Source organism: Cercospora beticola, chromosome 3 (assembly GCF_033473495.1).
Source record: "Cercospora beticola chromosome 3, complete sequence".
NCBI lineage: Eukaryota > Fungi > Ascomycota > Dothideomycetes > Mycosphaerellales > Mycosphaerellaceae > Cercospora > Cercospora beticola.
The window spans coordinates 427,471-444,460 of record NC_088937.1 but is presented as its reverse complement, the minus strand read 5'-3'; the positions used below and the strand labels follow the sequence as shown (position 1 = coordinate 444,460).

At 52.1% G+C, this 16,990-nt stretch overlaps 8 protein-coding genes across 8 annotated transcripts; 3 read left to right on the top strand and 5 right to left on the bottom strand.

Moving 5' to 3' along the window:
- Positions 1 to 514: 514 nt before the first annotated feature.
- RHO25_004144 (uncharacterized protein) lies at positions 515 to 2,155 on the top strand (the record flags this gene model as incomplete). The annotated part of the gene is made up of 2 exons (XM_023595065.2): positions 515 to 990; positions 1,048 to 2,155. The coding sequence occupies 2 exons, from the start codon at positions 515 to 517 to the stop codon at positions 2,153 to 2,155; spliced, it is 1,584 nt and encodes a 527-aa protein (XP_023457666.1).
- Positions 2,156 to 2,543: 388 nt separating this feature from the next.
- On the bottom strand, positions 2,544 to 4,091 carry RHO25_004143 (uncharacterized protein; the record flags this gene model as incomplete). The annotated part of the gene is made up of 1 exon (XM_023595064.2): positions 2,544 to 4,091. One exon carries the CDS (start codon positions 4,089 to 4,091, stop codon positions 2,544 to 2,546), a length of 1,548 nt encoding a protein of 515 aa, XP_023456932.1.
- A 996-nt stretch (positions 4,092 to 5,087) lies between these two features.
- RHO25_004142 (uncharacterized protein) lies at positions 5,088 to 7,364 on the top strand (the record flags this gene model as incomplete). Its single annotated transcript, XM_023595063.2, has 1 exon — positions 5,088 to 7,364. The coding sequence occupies one exon, from the start codon at positions 5,088 to 5,090 to the stop codon at positions 7,362 to 7,364; it is 2,277 nt and encodes a 758-aa protein (XP_023456931.1).
- A 631-nt stretch (positions 7,365 to 7,995) lies between these two features.
- RHO25_004141 (uncharacterized protein) lies at positions 7,996 to 9,092 on the bottom strand (the record flags this gene model as incomplete). Its single annotated transcript, XM_023595062.2, has 3 exons — positions 7,996 to 8,409; positions 8,473 to 8,849; positions 8,924 to 9,092. 3 exons carry the CDS (start codon positions 9,090 to 9,092, stop codon positions 7,996 to 7,998), a joined length of 960 nt encoding a protein of 319 aa, XP_023457851.1.
- Positions 9,093 to 9,954: 862 nt separating this feature from the next.
- On the bottom strand, positions 9,955 to 11,025 carry RHO25_004140 (uncharacterized protein; the record flags this gene model as incomplete). Its single annotated transcript, XM_023595061.2, has 1 exon — positions 9,955 to 11,025. The coding sequence occupies one exon, from the start codon at positions 11,023 to 11,025 to the stop codon at positions 9,955 to 9,957; it is 1,071 nt and encodes a 356-aa protein (XP_023456937.1).
- A 678-nt stretch (positions 11,026 to 11,703) lies between these two features.
- Positions 11,704 to 12,573, top strand: RHO25_004139 (uncharacterized protein; the record flags this gene model as incomplete). The annotated part of the gene is made up of 2 exons (XM_023595060.2): positions 11,704 to 11,953; positions 12,017 to 12,573. 2 exons carry the CDS (start codon positions 11,704 to 11,706, stop codon positions 12,571 to 12,573), a joined length of 807 nt encoding a protein of 268 aa, XP_023456936.1.
- Positions 12,574 to 12,675: 102 nt separating this feature from the next.
- On the bottom strand, positions 12,676 to 14,092 carry RHO25_004138 (uncharacterized protein; the record flags this gene model as incomplete). Its single annotated transcript, XM_023595059.1, has 3 exons — positions 12,676 to 13,302; positions 13,356 to 13,690; positions 13,765 to 14,092. 3 exons carry the CDS (start codon positions 14,090 to 14,092, stop codon positions 12,676 to 12,678), a joined length of 1,290 nt encoding a protein of 429 aa, XP_023456935.1.
- Positions 14,093 to 15,013: 921 nt separating this feature from the next.
- On the bottom strand, positions 15,014 to 16,001 carry RHO25_004137 (uncharacterized protein; the record flags this gene model as incomplete). The annotated part of the gene is made up of 2 exons (XM_023595058.2): positions 15,014 to 15,232; positions 15,288 to 16,001. 2 exons carry the CDS (start codon positions 15,999 to 16,001, stop codon positions 15,014 to 15,016), a joined length of 933 nt encoding a protein of 310 aa, XP_023457859.1.
- Positions 16,002 to 16,990: the final 989 nt, after the last annotated feature.

The window sequence follows — 16,990 nt, the reverse complement described above, 5'->3', positions numbered from 1 at the left end:
TGGGTGTATCACTTTGGCTTCCCAGCGCCGAGCATGAGACTTAGAGGGCAACCGATACCAGGATCGGGGTTTATCCCGAACTCATAAGACCATACCCGGCTAAACGTCAACCATCCTAACCTCGCCAGCCATACGGCTCTATCAGGGAACGAGTATAGATCTCAATCCCACCCCTTTTGACGGTGACTCTGAAGACAACAACGAGATCATCATGTGAGTAGGATTGCATTCAGCTCCGCAACTATGCGTCCAGGTAATGTCGGTTAGCACATGACGGAAGTGGAAGATCTCAACTCGGTCCTTCGCGACGGCATCAGGACAAGGCGCAAGGAGATACTGTATCAAATTCAAAATGACCATGAGCTAGAGGCGGTAGTTGCACAGCTACGATTAAGCCTTTGAACACGAATCGTACATATACAAGAAACGCTGCTGGTCAAGGACAGTCCTCGCTCATCGGCACTCACCTTCATCCTCGTGTACATTTTTTACCCATAGTCACTCATTTCCAACCATGCATTTCCTTTCATTCTTCTCACTCCTTACGATAGCAGCGGCACTTGCCGTCGAAAAACGACAAGTGGTCGGAGGGCCCATCGATCCTTCTACCACGCCTCTGTGCGCATACTACACAGACTGGCCATCTCCATTCTTCAATCAAGGCGAGACATGTGCCTCCATCGCATCCTTCTGGGGTGTCTCAGAGCAGAACTTCATCAGCTGGAATCCGATCGTCGGCAGTGACTGCTCAAACTTAATTGAGGGCAACAGTTATTGTGTTGAAGCCAATGGAGCTCCCACAAGCACTTCTTCCTCTCCCGTTTCGACCAGTACGCTCTCTTCCTCATCAACACAAACAACATCCACTGCCACCGGTCCAACAACGCCTTCGCCCACTCAAGGCGGTCTGACTCCAGACTGCCAACGTTTCTATCTGGTGGAAAGTGGCGATTTCTGTCAAGCGATTGTCGACGAGTTCGGCACATTCTCGTAAGTTCCATTTACTCTCTACTGCGCTACTTCACCATTGCTGATTTCCACCTCCAGTCTCAGCCAGTTCTACGCCTGGAACCCGGCCGTCGGCTCCAGCTGTGGAGGTCTGCAAGCCGGCTACTATGTCTGCGTCGGTGTCAGCGGAACTCCCACCACAGCCCCAACAAGCCCAATCACCACTGCTCCTCCAACAACGACAAATAACCCCTCGAAGCCTGAGCCAACTCAAGGCGGCTTGACCCCAGATTGCCAGAACTTCTACCTTGTCCAAGCAGGAGACTTCTGTCAAGCGATCGTCGACCAGTACGGTACCTTTTCACTTACCCAGTTCTACAACTGGAATCCAGCAGTCGGCAACACTTGCGGTGGGCTCCAAGCAGGTTACTATGTCTGTGTTGGAGTTGCAGGCACACCAACGAGTCGTCCTTCATCGACCAGTGCTGCTGCCCCTACTACTACGCCAAACGGTCCACAGCCTCAACAGCCTGGTATAATCAATACTTGCCAACAATACTACTTCGTCCAACAAGGAGATTTCTGCCAAGCGATTGTAGACCAATACGGCACCTTCTCCCTATCGCAATTCTACTCATGGAACCCAGCCGTAGGAAATACATGCGGAGGCCTCCAAGCAGGTTATTACGTCTGCGTCGGCGTAATCGGAACACCAACCACCCGTCCTTCAACCACATCCGCCGCCCCAACAGCCACGCCAACAGGTCCCCAACCTCAACAGCCAGGTCTCATCGCCGGATGTCAAAGATACTACTTCGTGCAACAAGGCGACTTCTGCCAAGCCATCGTTGACCGCTTCGGCACCTTCTCCTTACAACAATTCTACTCATGGAACCCCGCCGTAGGAAACACCTGCGGCGGACTCCAAGCCGGCTACTACGTCTGTGTTGGAGTATCCGGCACACCGACAACCCCTCCAGCACCACCAACAAACCCCGCACCCACTCCCATTCAAGCCGGCACACCGTCCAACTGCTCTCGATATGGCGTGGCGAACGCGGGCGGGACGTGCTCGGCTTTTGCTCAAAGGTTTGGGATCTCGTTGCAGAACCTCTATCGGTGGAATCCGGTGCTGGGAAACAATGGACAGAATTGTCAGTCGAGTTTTTGGGCGGGGTATAATTATTGCGTTGGTGTTTCTTCGTAGACGATCGATCAGGGATTCGATGTGTAAATTAAGGAGAGTAAACAGTGGGAAGGTCTGCTTAATGAGGCAAAGGAGGATCGAATTTTGTACAAGAGAGGAACAGACAATCGACATCGCACAACCAAGAAATATGATATCAGGTCTCGATGTAATGACTGGAGCCACATGCGTCCTCACGCCATCTCAGGTACCATTTTAAAATCCCCCTGCCCAAAGGCAAACGACGTCCTTGGATAAAATCTGCGAAAGGCTACCTAGGCTTGGAAGTCGCGGACGTAGTGCCGCCACACTCATGCTGATCACAGTTAAATCCGCGACTGATTGTCGGTGCACATGTAGTCGTTCTGTTCTCACATGCGATTACTTTGTGAAGTTTGATGTCCTATTACTACAAGTTCACGAACGTCGGCTGCTCATACCCGTCTCCTTGTCCGCGCAAAGTGTCTACCCTGTCAGGCCCCTCGTACTCGCAGCCCGTTTGGAACGAGCCCTCAAGCACTGGGTTCGGTGTGTTCAGTAACTTATCCTGAATGCGGCGAGCACTAGCCTGGAACCTCTCGCGAACATTCTTATATTCTGGGGCCACGATACGTCCATCGCGCTTGACAAACTTGCCGTCGACTGTGACGTGGAGGATGTCGCCAACGCTTGCGTGCAGAATAATGGCGGCTATGGGATCTCGCCAACCAAGGAGGGCAGGTGAGTCCCTAGCATCCCAAATGACCAGATCTGCTTTGGCTCCCTCCTCGATGACACCAAGATCGGGGCGGCGTAGAGCCAAGCCACCAGCGCGAGTAGCGAGGTAGAATGCCTGCGCAACGGTCATAGGTGTGTCTGTTGGCACTTTCCATTTGCGCGGGACGTCCAGGGAGAAGTCGTAGCGGACGCTCTGAAGCCACATGCGTGCCTGCGTGAGAATGTCCGTGGAGAAGGTGAAATGTGTGTCTACGCCCAAACTCGCTTGGTCCTGGATGTACGCCGAATGCTCGTGGGTGTGACCGTAGTGCATCTCGGACTCGGGCGTGATGGAAAGATACTGGTTGGTAGTCCGCAGCAGCTGTGCATCGGTTGCTGGGAGGAAGCTGCCGTGGGAGAAGACGACCGGTATGGAAGTGTTCAGAATGCCAAGCTCATGCAGTGCTGATGGCAGGTTCGAGGCTCCCCATGGTCCATGGAGTAGGTGTGTTGTGAGAGCCGAGACGTTGCACGATACCGCCGAGTCGATTATTTGCTGCAGGACAGACTTTTCGGAAGTGTCCGTCCAGGCATCAAAGGCTATAGCTAGCTCGGTCTGCGAGTCTTCAAATAGCTCACTCTCAGCAATATCACGGAATTTTGCGAGCTGCTCCTGGACGGTAAAGGTGCTGTTGGAAAGCTCGTGTATAGTGTACGCCCAAAAGACTCGGGCACCACTCTCAACAGAGGCCTTGGCCCCTGCGATGGCGGTCTCATTGGACCAGGTATGATGAGCGTGGTCGAGTGACGTCGTGACACCAGCGTTGAGCATCTCGTACAGGCCCGCAAGCTGGCCGATATACACGTCCTCAGCGTTGAAAAGTGGTCCAGCTACGAACTCGCCATAGCGCCCGAAGTACTCGGCCAGGGAGGTGTTGGAGCCGATGGTCTTGAAAGCCGTCTGCCATCCGTGGCGGTGTGTGTCGATGAAGCCCGGAGTGACGATCTGGCCCGTGATGTCAATGTGCTCCGTGCCATTGGGTACGGCGCCAGATTCGGGCACTGAATCGAAGACATGAGCGATGCGGTCTCCAACGACATGCAAGGCACCTTTGTCGATGACGCGCAGGGACTCAGAGGTGCTGTCAAATGCTATGATAGTGCCACCGGAGAAGAGTGTTGACGAGTTGGTAGCCTCAACAAGATCGCTGCCGATTCCAATAGCTGCAACGGCAGCAGCGCGAAGCCCAGAAAAGCGCATGGCTGCTGGCCTTGCGATGCTTTCTTGCTGATGATCGCAGAAGCAAAGTATCGCCGTCAAACGATATTCGAGTGGTGAAGCTGGCCGCGAGGCATGAAACTATAATGGATCTTCCTTTATAACCAGAATCCAATTGCAAAATCTTCCATACTTTTCCATAGTAGCCATGCTAGGCCGGCCTTGGCTGTGCAAAACCTGAGCCTGTGGAGTCAAGCTATGAGTGCACTGTGACAGAGCGTCCGGGTGTAGTCGTCATAGGAGGCTGTTCGCGGAATATGTTCGCTTTGCTATACTTGCTGCAAAAACATTTTTATGGGTCCCGCGGCCAGGTTTCTCCAATTGCGAATCGAAGACCCGCTATTGATTAGTCGTACCTACTCAATTCCTGCTATCTCCTACCGGCGGTGAGAGCGTGAAGGCACCCTTATATGTTTTTGAACCCAGCATGAAACGCCGGTATGTCGATGCATAATGTGGCCGACAAAAAGCTCGTGTCGTACCGGTTCGAGATTTCTCACCATCTTACCTTATCCATCGTCTTACATGCATTCGGATCGCATGGACGCACGCGTTTCTATGGCTGAGAGCATGAGTATGGGATCCTGCAATTTCAGGCTGGCATCCTGTGCGCCGCTCGGGGAAAGCTATTGTAGTGTTGAATTACGACGTCGCTCGTGACTCGGTCGCGCTCGTGCTGCCGTATCGTCTAGTCGTTCCGTGGCTATTGAGCTACTTCGCAGATTGTATTCAATACGTCTGCGCCAGCAGGCTGATAGCTAAAATGCGGCAATGGGTAGAGTGATCCGTGTTGTAGCAACGCAAGTCCTTTTTACCGGACGGTGGCAGAAGGCAGTGAGAGCCATGTAGCCTTGGCATTTGTTATCGATTGCGCTTAGATCCGTAGAGGACCTGACTCCGCTTCCATGAAGGAAAGTCGGCTGGAAATTTTGGACAACTGCGAACGCATAGACAAGCAAACACCACATCTCTCCCACGATGAAGCGCAAGGTCGGAGCGCTGGAGAAGGTTGACGCCGATCTGCCGAACTTGCAGCACAAGATCAAAGTCGACCCGCCATCGTATCGCGAAGACTTCATCGCGCAATATGGCCAGTATCGCTCGCTGCTTGAGCTGTTCCTCGCCTCGCCCACCACGACCGACGACACGGGCGTAGTCAAGCTGCGCGACCTGATCGATTTCGTCTCCCACGTTGCCGACTGCTACCCGACTTTGACTAAAGCCTTCCCAACCGACCTGATCAACCTCATCGAATTGCACCATGCCGCCCTCGGTGCTGAATTGAGAGACAAAATTGTTGGCAGTCTGGTGCTGCTGCGAAAGAAGGAGATCATCGACTCCAACACTCTTCTGAACACGTTGTGGCCACTGTTGATCTCTACGCCATCGAAAGCACTCAGAGCACTTCTCTTCCAGAAGATCGTCTCAGATTTGCGGACTTCGAACAGCAAAACGAAAAACCACAAACTCAATCGCAATATTCAGACAATATGTTACAACCTCATTGCATCCGATCCGACTTCACCGAAAGGAGTTTGGGCTGTGAAGTTGACGAGAGAGCTGTGGAAGCGATCGATATGGACAGACGCGAAGGCGGTCAGTATCATGGAAGTGGCAGCATTGGCACAAGACGCGAAAGTGGTGACATCGGGCGTGCGATTCTTCTTGGGATCAGATCAAGAGCGAGAAGAGGCCGACAAAGAAGACACAGACGATGAGAGTGATGTTGACATCGGAAAGCTGAAGCACCAGGTCGGGATCAATAAGAAGTCGAAAAAGCGGGAGAAGGATCTTGCGGCAGCACAAGCAAAAGTCAAGAGGAGGGAGAAGAGGAAGAATGCACATCAAGCGCTCAACTTCTCTGCGCTCCACCTCCTACACGATCCGCAGGGGTTTGCCGAGAAGCTCTTCCAACAGCATTTGCAGCCTACGAACCCCAAGGTCAAGCTGAATCTGGAACAGAAGCTCTACGTGCTGCAACTAGTGTCCCGACTCGTTGGCTTGCACAAGCTGACTCTCATTCCGCTTTACTCCTGGTTCATCAAATTCCTTTCGCACAAGCAGCCGTCGGTCACATCATTTTTGGCATCGTTAGCACAAGCATCGCATAATCTCGTCCCACCGGATCTCTTGGAGCCCCTGGTCGTGAAGATCGCAAACGAGTTTGTCTCAGAAGCATCAGCGGCGGAAGTGTGCTCAGCAGGGTTGAATGGTATTCGAGAGGTGTGTGTGCGGCAGCCGCTTGCAATGACAGAGACTCTGCTCCAGGATCTTGTGCAGTACCGAAAGAGTAAGGACAAGGGCGTGCAAATGGCCGCACGAGGACTTCTGTCCCTGTATCGGGAAGTGGGAGCTGAATTGCTAAAGAAGAGGGATCGTGGACGAGATGCCGCGCTGGGTCTAAGAGTAGGCCAGAATGCCAGTGTGCGATTCGGTGCAGAAGAAGTTGCAGGTGGTATTGAAGGTCTGGAACTGCTCGAAAAGTGGCGAGAAGAACAGGGCATTAATGAAGAAGATGATGAGGAGGCGTGGAAGAACTGGGAGGCTGAGCAGAACGACAGCGAAAGCAGTGGCGGCTGGATCAACGTCGAAAGCGACGGAGAGGATATCGAAATCTCCGACTCAGAGGACGAAGCCGACAAGAAGAAAAAGGCCAAACTCAAAGAATCGAGCAAAGACAACGAAGACGATCAATCCCGTCGAACAGCATCACTTGGACCCGACGCCGCCGCAATACGAGAAGAAGCTCGCCTCTCGACCCTCGCAACAACCCACATCCTCACCCCAGCAGATCTCGCCAAACTTCACGAACTCCGACAATCCGCTGCAGTCCAAGCCGCCATGCCAGCCAACAAACGTCGCAAACTCACCTCTCTCCCCGTGAACCCTACAAATCGCCACGCCGACGATGCTATCACAGCAGCCAACATCGAAGGCCTGGCGAAACTCAGTCACAAAACGACCAAAGATGAGAAAATCGCCATGGCCAAAGGCGGCCATGTCGATCCCGTCACTGGGAAATTTGTTCGTGACCATGAGAACGATCATCGAAGTACGACGGCGAGGAGGAAAGAGAAGAAGGAGTCGGAGGGGAAGAGTACGACGAATAAGGAGAAAGCACGCAAGAAGAATTTCCTCATGACGCTGGGTAAGGCGAAGAGGAAAGGGAAGAGGAGTTTGGTGGAAGAGAGGAGGATTTTGAAGGAGCATGTGAGGAGGAAGAAGGCTGGTGGGAGAAGAGGAAATAATGGGTAATTACAGGTGATTCTAGTTTGAAGGGGACTGGCTGCAGACAAGCATGGGAGGTTCATTCTCATGATGGTGCCCCCTTATTCGAAACATTAAATGTAGAGACTCCAGCCGAAAGAAACTTGAGATGCACGAAACGACCGGTTTCTTATACAAAGTACACTATGTGCGTTCCTGCTTGTGTCCCACTAGCGATCGGGGTTTCTTCTTCCTTAATAAGACGCATGGACCCTTGGGTCTCTCTTCTCATGAGTTTGTAAACAACGACGGGATTCAGTTGACTTCCACAAATGCCGTTCTGTCCGTGTACATGTCCTCCGTTTCTCCGTCTCTCTCTTTCGCGCCTTAAACGCCTCGCTAATCGCACACATACTTTCTGTCCTTGCTCAGATAGAAAGAGGATGACTCCAGTCACCTACAGTTCTCGAGATGTCTGGCACTGTCCAGCACCTCCATTCCTCCTCAATACTCCCAGTCCACAGCTGTTAGTGTGAAGCAGCAGAATCCTCAAACAGCCATCAAGTTCCCATAACAAAATGAAAAGGCCCATCCATCGCACGTGTCCAAGACATCCGAAAATCCTGAAACCGAAAGGAGAAGGAAAATCATATATTACACCTCCTTTTCACATTGTTGTTCACAAGCCCTTCTTGCCCGCGATTCTTCCCTTCCCACTTCTTCTCCTCGGCAATCCCTGCTTCTTCCTCTCCCTCCTGTCGCCCTCAGCCAACCACCGACTCGCCTGCACCAATTGCACCACGTTGACATACTGCTTGAACAGCATGACGGGCGCACTCGCGGCAAACAGAATCCACGGCACATTCGAGTCCATCTTATTCGCTCGAGCGTATTCCATTGCGGCAGGGCTGAAAGGGTTCGGGAAGAAGAGCGAGGGTTTAGGATCTAGAGGGTTGGAGGTGGGCGTCGTAGCGGATTCGGTTCCGGGGATGGGATTTCGGAGGGCTGGGGTGAGGAACGGGGAGCTGAAGCAGAGGAGGTAGAGGCCGATGAAGCAGAGTTCATTGAGAGCGCAGACGATGAAGAGGACGGTCTGTGGAAGTCCGGTGTCAGTTTTGTGAAAATCAGCAACATCGAACTTCGGTCTTCGGCTTACCTTATTGGTATAATACAAATGCATAACATAGCTCTTCTTAGCATCCACATTCTTATGGCTCTGACTCTGTCCGCCCATGACCAACGTAGCATACATGTGCATGTAATGGCTAGCGAGATCCAAACTGATCAAGAGTTGGAAGATTACTGAATATGCTGGTTTGGCGGTTGCGAGGAAAACGAGTAGGCAGGTGGTAGTGCATCGATCGGTGACCATATCGAGTACGGCTCCGAAACGTGTGGATTGTTCGTATTTGCGTGCGGCAATGCCATCTGCGGCGTCGAGAAGGCAGGAGATGGAATAGAGGAAACTGCAGCGGCGTGGGTGCAGTGGCATGAAGTACAGGGATGCGATAGCGAGGACGATGCGGGCGTAGCCTGAACGGGCGTCAGTTGTGGGTTGTCTTCGCGGGAGTGTATGGAAGTGATGGTATCGCGCTGGAGGAACTCACCGATCAAGTTCGGGATGAAGAGAAAGATGTTCTCATCCGTTTGATCATCGTTGTTGTCCACTGCAATCTGTGGAGCTTTGGGATGTCCATTCTGTTGCATAGAGCCATTCAAGTGGCCGTTGCCATTTGCCCTATGTCGCTCTCTTTCTTGTACTGCGTCGCGAGCCATCTTGTCTGTTTGCTGGAACTCCAGGTATGCCTTCTCCGTATAACCCGCGTTCTGCTGATTCAAACGTGGTGATGTTGCGTCGATGATCAGCGATCAGTTGGTCCCTTATCAGGAGGTTCCAGATGATGGACGTTGCAGTAGCTCCAAAGTCAGCTCCCACGTGCAAGATGTCTGGAAGCTGTAGGCGAGTCTCTGTGCTACCACCGCTGACTGGCGCAAAGAGGGGACAATGCAGATGCAATGCGGCCTGTCTTCGGGATATGGCGCGCGCGCGTTCGCTCGTGTCTTATCGCTATCGCGCCCAGTTCCGGTTCGCGCGAATGTGATGCAGCTGCAGGTTCGTCGGAGTCGCGGGTTCGCCGGGGCCGATGTAGAAGAGAAGTTTGAAGGAGACAAGTTGCGCAGAAGGAATCAGGAGAGAAGTGGGAGATGAGTGATGGTGCAAAAGGAGTGTGAGCAGTGGACTAGAAGTGGAGTGAGAAATATCGAGGGAACAGGGATCAGGAGCAGGAGGCTTTCTGTTGCGCTGTCGCCGTTCCTTCCCACCCAGCTGTTCGCCGGAGCCTTCGGAGGTGCCTTGGCCCGAATGACGATTTGCGCAGCGCTGTGTCTGCCCCAGCTGAACAATGCATAATTCAGGTTACATGGACGAGGTACAGTTTTACACATTCTTTTCGACAATCTCGAGGCTGTGGACATCACGCATTGATTTCAATGTAGCAGACAATGCGCCAGTAGATGCTAAATGGTGGCCTTCTGCTATTCAGACAGTGCCGGGTATCATAAGAAATGCAATCTTCATCTTCACAGAACTTCTGCTTGCAGCGGCCATCCACTCCCCTTTTGGTTCCATGCATCATAATCACAACCTCATCCTCGCATCTCTCGCCTTCGCCTCTCTTGCCCCCGCAGCGCGATCCAGGAAAGCCTCCTTTGCCAAAAAGCGATTTCCACTCCTCTCATACACATCCAACTCGTCCTTCAGCCCTTCCTTCTCCACATAACTCTTCCAGTCGTATTGACTCATCTGCATAGTGTTCAACTTTTGTGCACCCTTCTTCGCCTCCAGCCGTTTCTGCTCCATAAGCACATCCAGCCTAGAAGGGGTCCTCAAACGTAACTTCTCTGGCGCAACACCCTTTACCAGGCCAGTAGGATTTGGCTCGAACATCGATGGCCGACGAAGTGGACGATTCCTCGCGGCAGCATCAGACGCGGAGTTCGTGTTGCCAGCAGTATCGCCCGTACCACCAGAATCGTTCCTGTCAGGATCCAACTCCGGATGCTCTTCAAAATACTTCCTAGCCTCTTTACTATTCCTCGGAACATCCACATCCACATATGTGATCTCTCCCGCATACTGACTCTTCCTCTGAATCCTCACCATCTCCCCTCCGTTCTCTTTCTCATCCCCATCAACATCCATGTCCTCTCCATCATCTCCTCCACCAAGCCTCTTCGCAACAGGTGGTAAAACTGTTCTGCCAACAGGTATACTGCTCAACTCTGCCCATACTCTGTCCACGTCTATGGTTACGGCACCTTCCCGTACGCCACGTTTACGATTCCGCCGTTCCTCTTTCTCTACTTCGCGTTGACGACGCGTGCGAATGAAACCGCCCTCACCACCGGAATCCTCTTCATCTTGCGCTGCCTTTTTCCTTCGCTTCGTTTTGCGCTCGCGAATTGTGGCTTCGTCGCCTGAGTCGAGGTCTGCATCTGGGGCGGCGTCGGTTTTGCGTTTTTTGCTGGAGGGCTTCTTTTTGGGTGTTTTCGCTGCTTCTTCGTCATCCTCGTCGGACGAGGACTCGGAGTTGTCCTGGTCGTCTTTCGCTTGGTCGGGATTGAAGTCTTCGTCGGCATTCTCGTCATATTCCTCTTCGCCAGATTCCTCCGCTTTGCGGTCTACATCCTCCATGTCTTCGTCCATCATGGGTATAGTTGTGTTTGTATTTAGTGGAAGCTCGTCGGAGACGTGTTCGCCGAAGGCCACTGGGATCTCGGCTGATCTTGCCGAATGAGGTCAGTGCTCAGACGAAACTTGAGAGTTGAGAGCCGGCCTTTCTCCGTTCTTCCTCTTTGCAACAACAATATTCACATCGCTTCGCTTCCAATACGAAGTTCACAACTACAAATCTGCTTTTGATCTCGGCCCACCTCGCGGGCAATGCATTGTCGTCTCTACAACTAGCCTGGCGCGACACACGCGGCAGTTCTGCTTCTAAGTCTCCTAGGGACTGCTCATGGTGCGGCATTCGTACATTTACGAGCCTGACATCCTCCTTTTTCAGCTGCAAACCAGGCAAGAATGATACGATGCCTCATCACGTTCAATGCCGGACCTTGTAGAGTCATACGATGATCCTCCTTGTACTACCAATCTCGGCGGTGTCCAAACGCGCTGAACCTCTGCATCTCCGGTGAATGCTTGCGTGTGTGCGCGCAGCTTCATGCCACCTCACTTTTGCGCAGTAGCTTTGTTCTAATGCATAGGGTTCGGATGCCACTTCACATTTGTTGAGGATAGCTACGACATAAAAGAGCTCAAGTTCCCCGCTTCGACGAGCTGAACACACAACATTCCTTTCCACTAATTCGCAAATCCTTCAGAATGTCGACTGTTGTTATCACTGGCATAGGCGGTATGGGCTTGGCCATTGCCCGCCGTCTGGGCAGTGGGAGACGCCTGTTACTTGCAGATTATTCTGAAGACGCTCTCAAGAAAGCCGCAACGACATTTGGCGATGCCGGGTTCAATGTTGAGACCAAGCAAGTGGACGTCGCAGACGCAGAATCGGTTCGCTCGTTTGTCGAGCATGCGAAGAACTTGGGTAATGTCGAGATTGTTGTGCATACTGCAGGTAAGCTATCGTGAAAACCCCACACAGCTTTGCGCAAAATCAGTCGCCTCTAACGTACGTCAGGCATATCGCCCACTGGAGCTCCAGCTTCTCGGATCTACGATGTAAATCTCGTCGGCACCATTCATGTCGTGGACGCTTTCAAAGACATCATCGCTCCTGGAGGTTCCATGGTCTGCATGGCCAGCACAGCAGGCCACGTCGAGTTAGGCCTTCCTGCTGAAATCAAGCAACATCTCACTACGGCATCTCCAGCCAAAGTCCTCGAAATACCCGCCATCGATCTCGAAAAAGATGGGGGCCAAAAAGCCTATTGCATTTCTAAAGTGGCCAACATTCTACGCGTGAAAGCCGCGTGTATCGAGTACGGGAAGCGAAATGTGCGCATCAATACCATCAGTCCTGGATTCATCTCGACGCCCATGGGACAAGATCTGCTCAAGGGTGAGCTGGCAGGCCCGATCACCCAGTATATCGAGGCACAGCCCCTCCCTCGCAAGGGTACTGAAGAAGATATTGCAGACGCGGTTGTCTTCTTGACGAGCCCACAAGCCAGCTTCATAACAGGCGCGGATCTGCTTGTCGACGGAGGAGCAACAGCACTGCCGAATGCTATGTAATTGAAAGTGTGGAATAATCGAATGGCTTATCATCTCTCTGATCCATCGATCGACCACGAAGCCACAGTCTCTCTACGAAACCCTCCTTCCCGGAGCGCCTGCTTACATATTCTTCAACAAATACAGCATACCCCTCCAATTCTCCTCACCAGTCGGGCGAATCTGATCAGCAGGCAACATGAAGCCAAATTCGCCCTTATCGCGCAGCTCCCATGCATAGCTCAATTCCGCCTTGCTAACATCATACACATAATCCAAACTACCGCCATTAACAGCATACAACGTCTGACAAGTCGGCCCAGTCGTAAAACTCTGTCCATAAACCGCTCCAATAACATCACCCGTCTCCCGTCCCAACCTCACAAGCTTCGCATTATTCGCTGGGAAACTCGAGCAAGTATATCCATACGGCGACAGAATATAGTTTCCATAAGAATGCCAGTCGATGTACAGCTTGATGCCTTGTGCAGAGGCAATGTTGTTGATCGTGCGTGTGAGGCCTTTTGTTTCGGGTTCAGAGCCGGCGGAAGCACCACGGTAGGCTTGGTTACAGGGGTTTGTGCTACTTCCGCCGCTGTTGGTGGACCATTGGTGAGGCCAGTTGCGGTTTACGTCGACGCCGTAGCAGGAGCTGCCGCGGGGTGGGAGTTGGCGGTTTTTGCGCCAGAGGCGTTCGCGGGTTTGGGAGTAGATGAAGCCGTCGGGGTTGACGAAGGGGTAGATGTAGAACTGAGGGTTGTGTTAGATGGATATGATGGTAAGGCAAGGCATGATGGGCTTACATCGTAGGTGTTCAGGAAGTTGACGACGTCTGAGTTGCCGCGGTTGAACTCATTGATCATAGAGTAGGTGATATACTCGAGTGTCATGCCTGTGATCCACTCGCGAGCATGGACTTGGCCATGCCAGATCACGGCCTTCTTTGTCCGGGTAGCGTTTGCGACGCCCAGCTTCAAACCAAAGATATCGCGTCCTTCGAGAGAAGTTCCCGAGCTGACCATCTGCGAATGCTGTGGGATGGAAGCTTGCAAGTCTTTCCAGAATTGGACGTGCTCGGCGTAGCTGTGGTAGCTGTTGAACCAAGTGCTGTCTGGTAGACCATTGGCTTGCATGCGTCCTGCAAGACAAGTCGTCAGCTCAGAGTCCTATCGCTTTTTTGAACTTTGAGAGCGAGTGTGGGAGACTACTCACCACTCCACCCAGCAACCTCCTGCTCCTTTCTGATTGCCCCAGCAATGTCCTTCATCTTCGAGCTGTACTTCAAACCCAACTTCTTAAACTTAGCGATCTCAGCTGGCGCCATGGAGATATCAATGTGGTCGTTGTGAACGAGCGCCCATTGGTCATAGTCGATTCCCTCTAGGGCTCTGAGTGTCTCGGCGGTGCTCGAAGTGATGTCGACCTTGAAAGCTTCATAGCCTTCGTAGGTGAGCGGTCGGACCTGGCGGGCTTCATTGTCGACTGGTGATGCGAAAGCTCCAAGTGGGAGAAGGAGGAGGGCAAGAGCTTTGGAAAGCATGCTGGGTAAGAGTGCTGCTTCGCTCAGCAGAAAGAATAGACTCTTGCAGAATTCGATTGAAGGGATGCTGAAGCTTCGATGGTGTGGCGAAAGTGAGAAAATATATCAACAACAATGTCTAGCTCTCTTGTCAGTTGCAACTACCTCCCCCCTCCTTCCTCGCCAACCACAGCATGTGCGATCGACTCGAATGCCCTTGCGTGTTCTAGCGTTGCATCTCTCCACGCTCACATCGTGAAACTCACCAGACCAATAAAAGCAGGTGAGCGACGAGTGACAGCAAGCGATAGATCTGCGAGCGGGAAGTCTTCCCCAGGAGGAAGTGATCGTAGGATATACGCTTTGCGACGAGGCTTGTCTCCTTCCTATTTGGGGATATCATCGAGGCTTGGCAGTGTAGCTGATGGTGACTATAGCTGCGCCGAGGCCGGCTTAAGAACTTTGAGGCGGGGATAGGCGTAGAGATGGACATCTGACATGTTTTACTGGTTGGAGAGGGAGAAATGATGAAGATCTCGTGCTGTAGGGCGGTGGGTGATTCCGCACTGGTTTTGGAGGGGCATTTTTGTGGCTGAGAGGAGCTGCCGAGAAGTGCTTGTTGTCTGCTGATCCCAGTGCTTTTCTCCTCCGGAATGGAGTTCATGAGATCGTGCGGACCTCTCGGTGTCGATTTCAAGATGGCATACTTTGCAGACCGCTGCACTTGGCAAATTGCGTGCCTCTTCTGCGACCTGTCAAGAGGTCCAACTTTAGTCATGAAGTGGCTTTGTACAATATGAAAGGAGTTCGATGCATAAATCGGAGTGCGGCAACTTGCTAGATCTCCTAGGAGGCAAGCCAGACATATAGAAATCTGCGGGGCCAATTCCTCACAGAAGCTGACAGAAAAGCGCTCACTCACCTACTTACGTCCTTTCCGAATCAAAAAGCAAACTGCGCATACTTTCGCAACAGCAACCCTGTAGGATCCTTCTCATGAACATGAGCCCATGCGCCTGCCATGTGAATCATGAAATCTCCTTCCTGCCAAGGCCGATCATCCTCGTGGCAATGGATCTCAGTCGGAAAGGCGTTCATCTTATATTGCTTCACAAAGGTCCCCTTGTGCTTCATGTTGTGCAGGTCGTTGGCGTACATGTCCTGTGGCGTGTTAGCATTGAGTGGAGAACGATTTTGTCCTGAGGAAGAGACTTACTCTCAGACAATCCTGCAAGCTTCTCTTATTCCCTTCCTCATTCTCCACTTCTTTCTCCTTCCACATTTCTTCAATCCATCCCAAAGACCATTTCGTGGTTCTCAGAAGCAAACTCCCGCTATTCATCGGCCAGCAATCTGGAGTCATGATAATATCAATCTGCGACCTGCGAGATGAATCTTCAATCTCAGCCAATGCATCTTCGACGATATTTTCCAATTTGACCGAAGAATTGGTAATGATCGAATCATAATCGCTCCACCAAATCCACTCATACGAATTATCTCCCTTCAGTTTCCCTCGGATGACCTTCTCCATGGCAGTCAAGCGGTCCCAGTCCTTGGTGTACTTGTGATTCTTCTCAAGATCCCAGATAATGTCATAACCTTGCTTTGCAGCATAGCGATTCTTGTTGGCCATCACGAGCCAGTCATAGCTCGTTTCTTTATCGGACATGGAGCCCATAACGAACTTGGAAACTTCGTTGGGCTTCTGAGTAGTCGATCTGCATGTCATCGGGTTATCTGGAGCTGCGCCCTCGAGCGGAGAGAAATTGAACGCTGGTTCTTCATATTCTTCTGGGATGTCTACAGATCGTACGCCGAGGTGGTACGCGAGAAAGCCTTGGAGGACGAAGGCGCAGAGAAGGATGATGCGGCCGCGGTTGATGTATCGTGAGCGGCGATTGTAGTCGCCTTTATCCAGATATGCCATGTTGTTCAATGTTGACGCGTGGAGACGATTATCTGGTGTGTGGAGAGCTGGGAGCTCTCAATGCTGGGCCTAGAACGGGAGGAGAGGTGAGACCATGTGGCGCGATCAGCAGCCAGAAATGAGGTTCAAGCCGTGGCTTGCATGTCGGGAGCTGAGATGCATGAACACGGGTGCCAATATAGCTCGCCTGGATTCTGTGTAACGACACGTGCTCGTGGCAGTATTGAGATTCCTTACAGGCGGAGTGCCTTGTCTAGAAGATGAAAGAGTCGCTGACCATGGGAGGCTGTATTTCTTGAGATCCTCATTCTGCTGGCGCAATCATGCTTTCAGCATAGAAAGTATCGCAGCAGCAGCAGAAGTGTTGCTATTGGCGATGCAAGCGATCCGCTCGGGTATGGCTTCGGGTAGCTCGTGCGTGCCACCAGAAATGCAGACGTTCTGGAACGCTTCCATAGGTGGAATTCAAAAGCCTTTTCGTGCGAACGCGGGACGCGCATACTCGAGGTGATGATTGTTGAAGTACATGATCAAAGCTGTAGCTCGTGTGTTTGCTCGCAGCTTGAATAACATCTGCATTTGTGTGACTTGGAGGTCGTGAGAGCAGAGAAAGAAATGATGCGGAGGGTGCCAGACCGCCAAGCCGGCGGCGACCGGACTGTCTTGGACTTCATCTGTCTTTCTTATGCACGCAGTTGTAGGAAGAGAATCGGAAGACAAGAAGTGTCATTTGATGGTGGTCATGTCCTTCATTCTCTATCAAATATCGACTGGCGTGAGCATGACGCTGCAGTGACCATCTTGCAACCCAGAGAAACATCGTAGTCCCAAGTCAATCATCCTCGCCCGCAAATCCTCGACACCCTCCCGCCCGACCTGACGCCAGTGAGCAATGTGCAAGCATATTTCGTGCCAAAGATCACTGAAATCATTCTTTGATATAATCCTTCTCAGCCAAGTACAAATGACCCCCCGCCTCTTCGATCCTT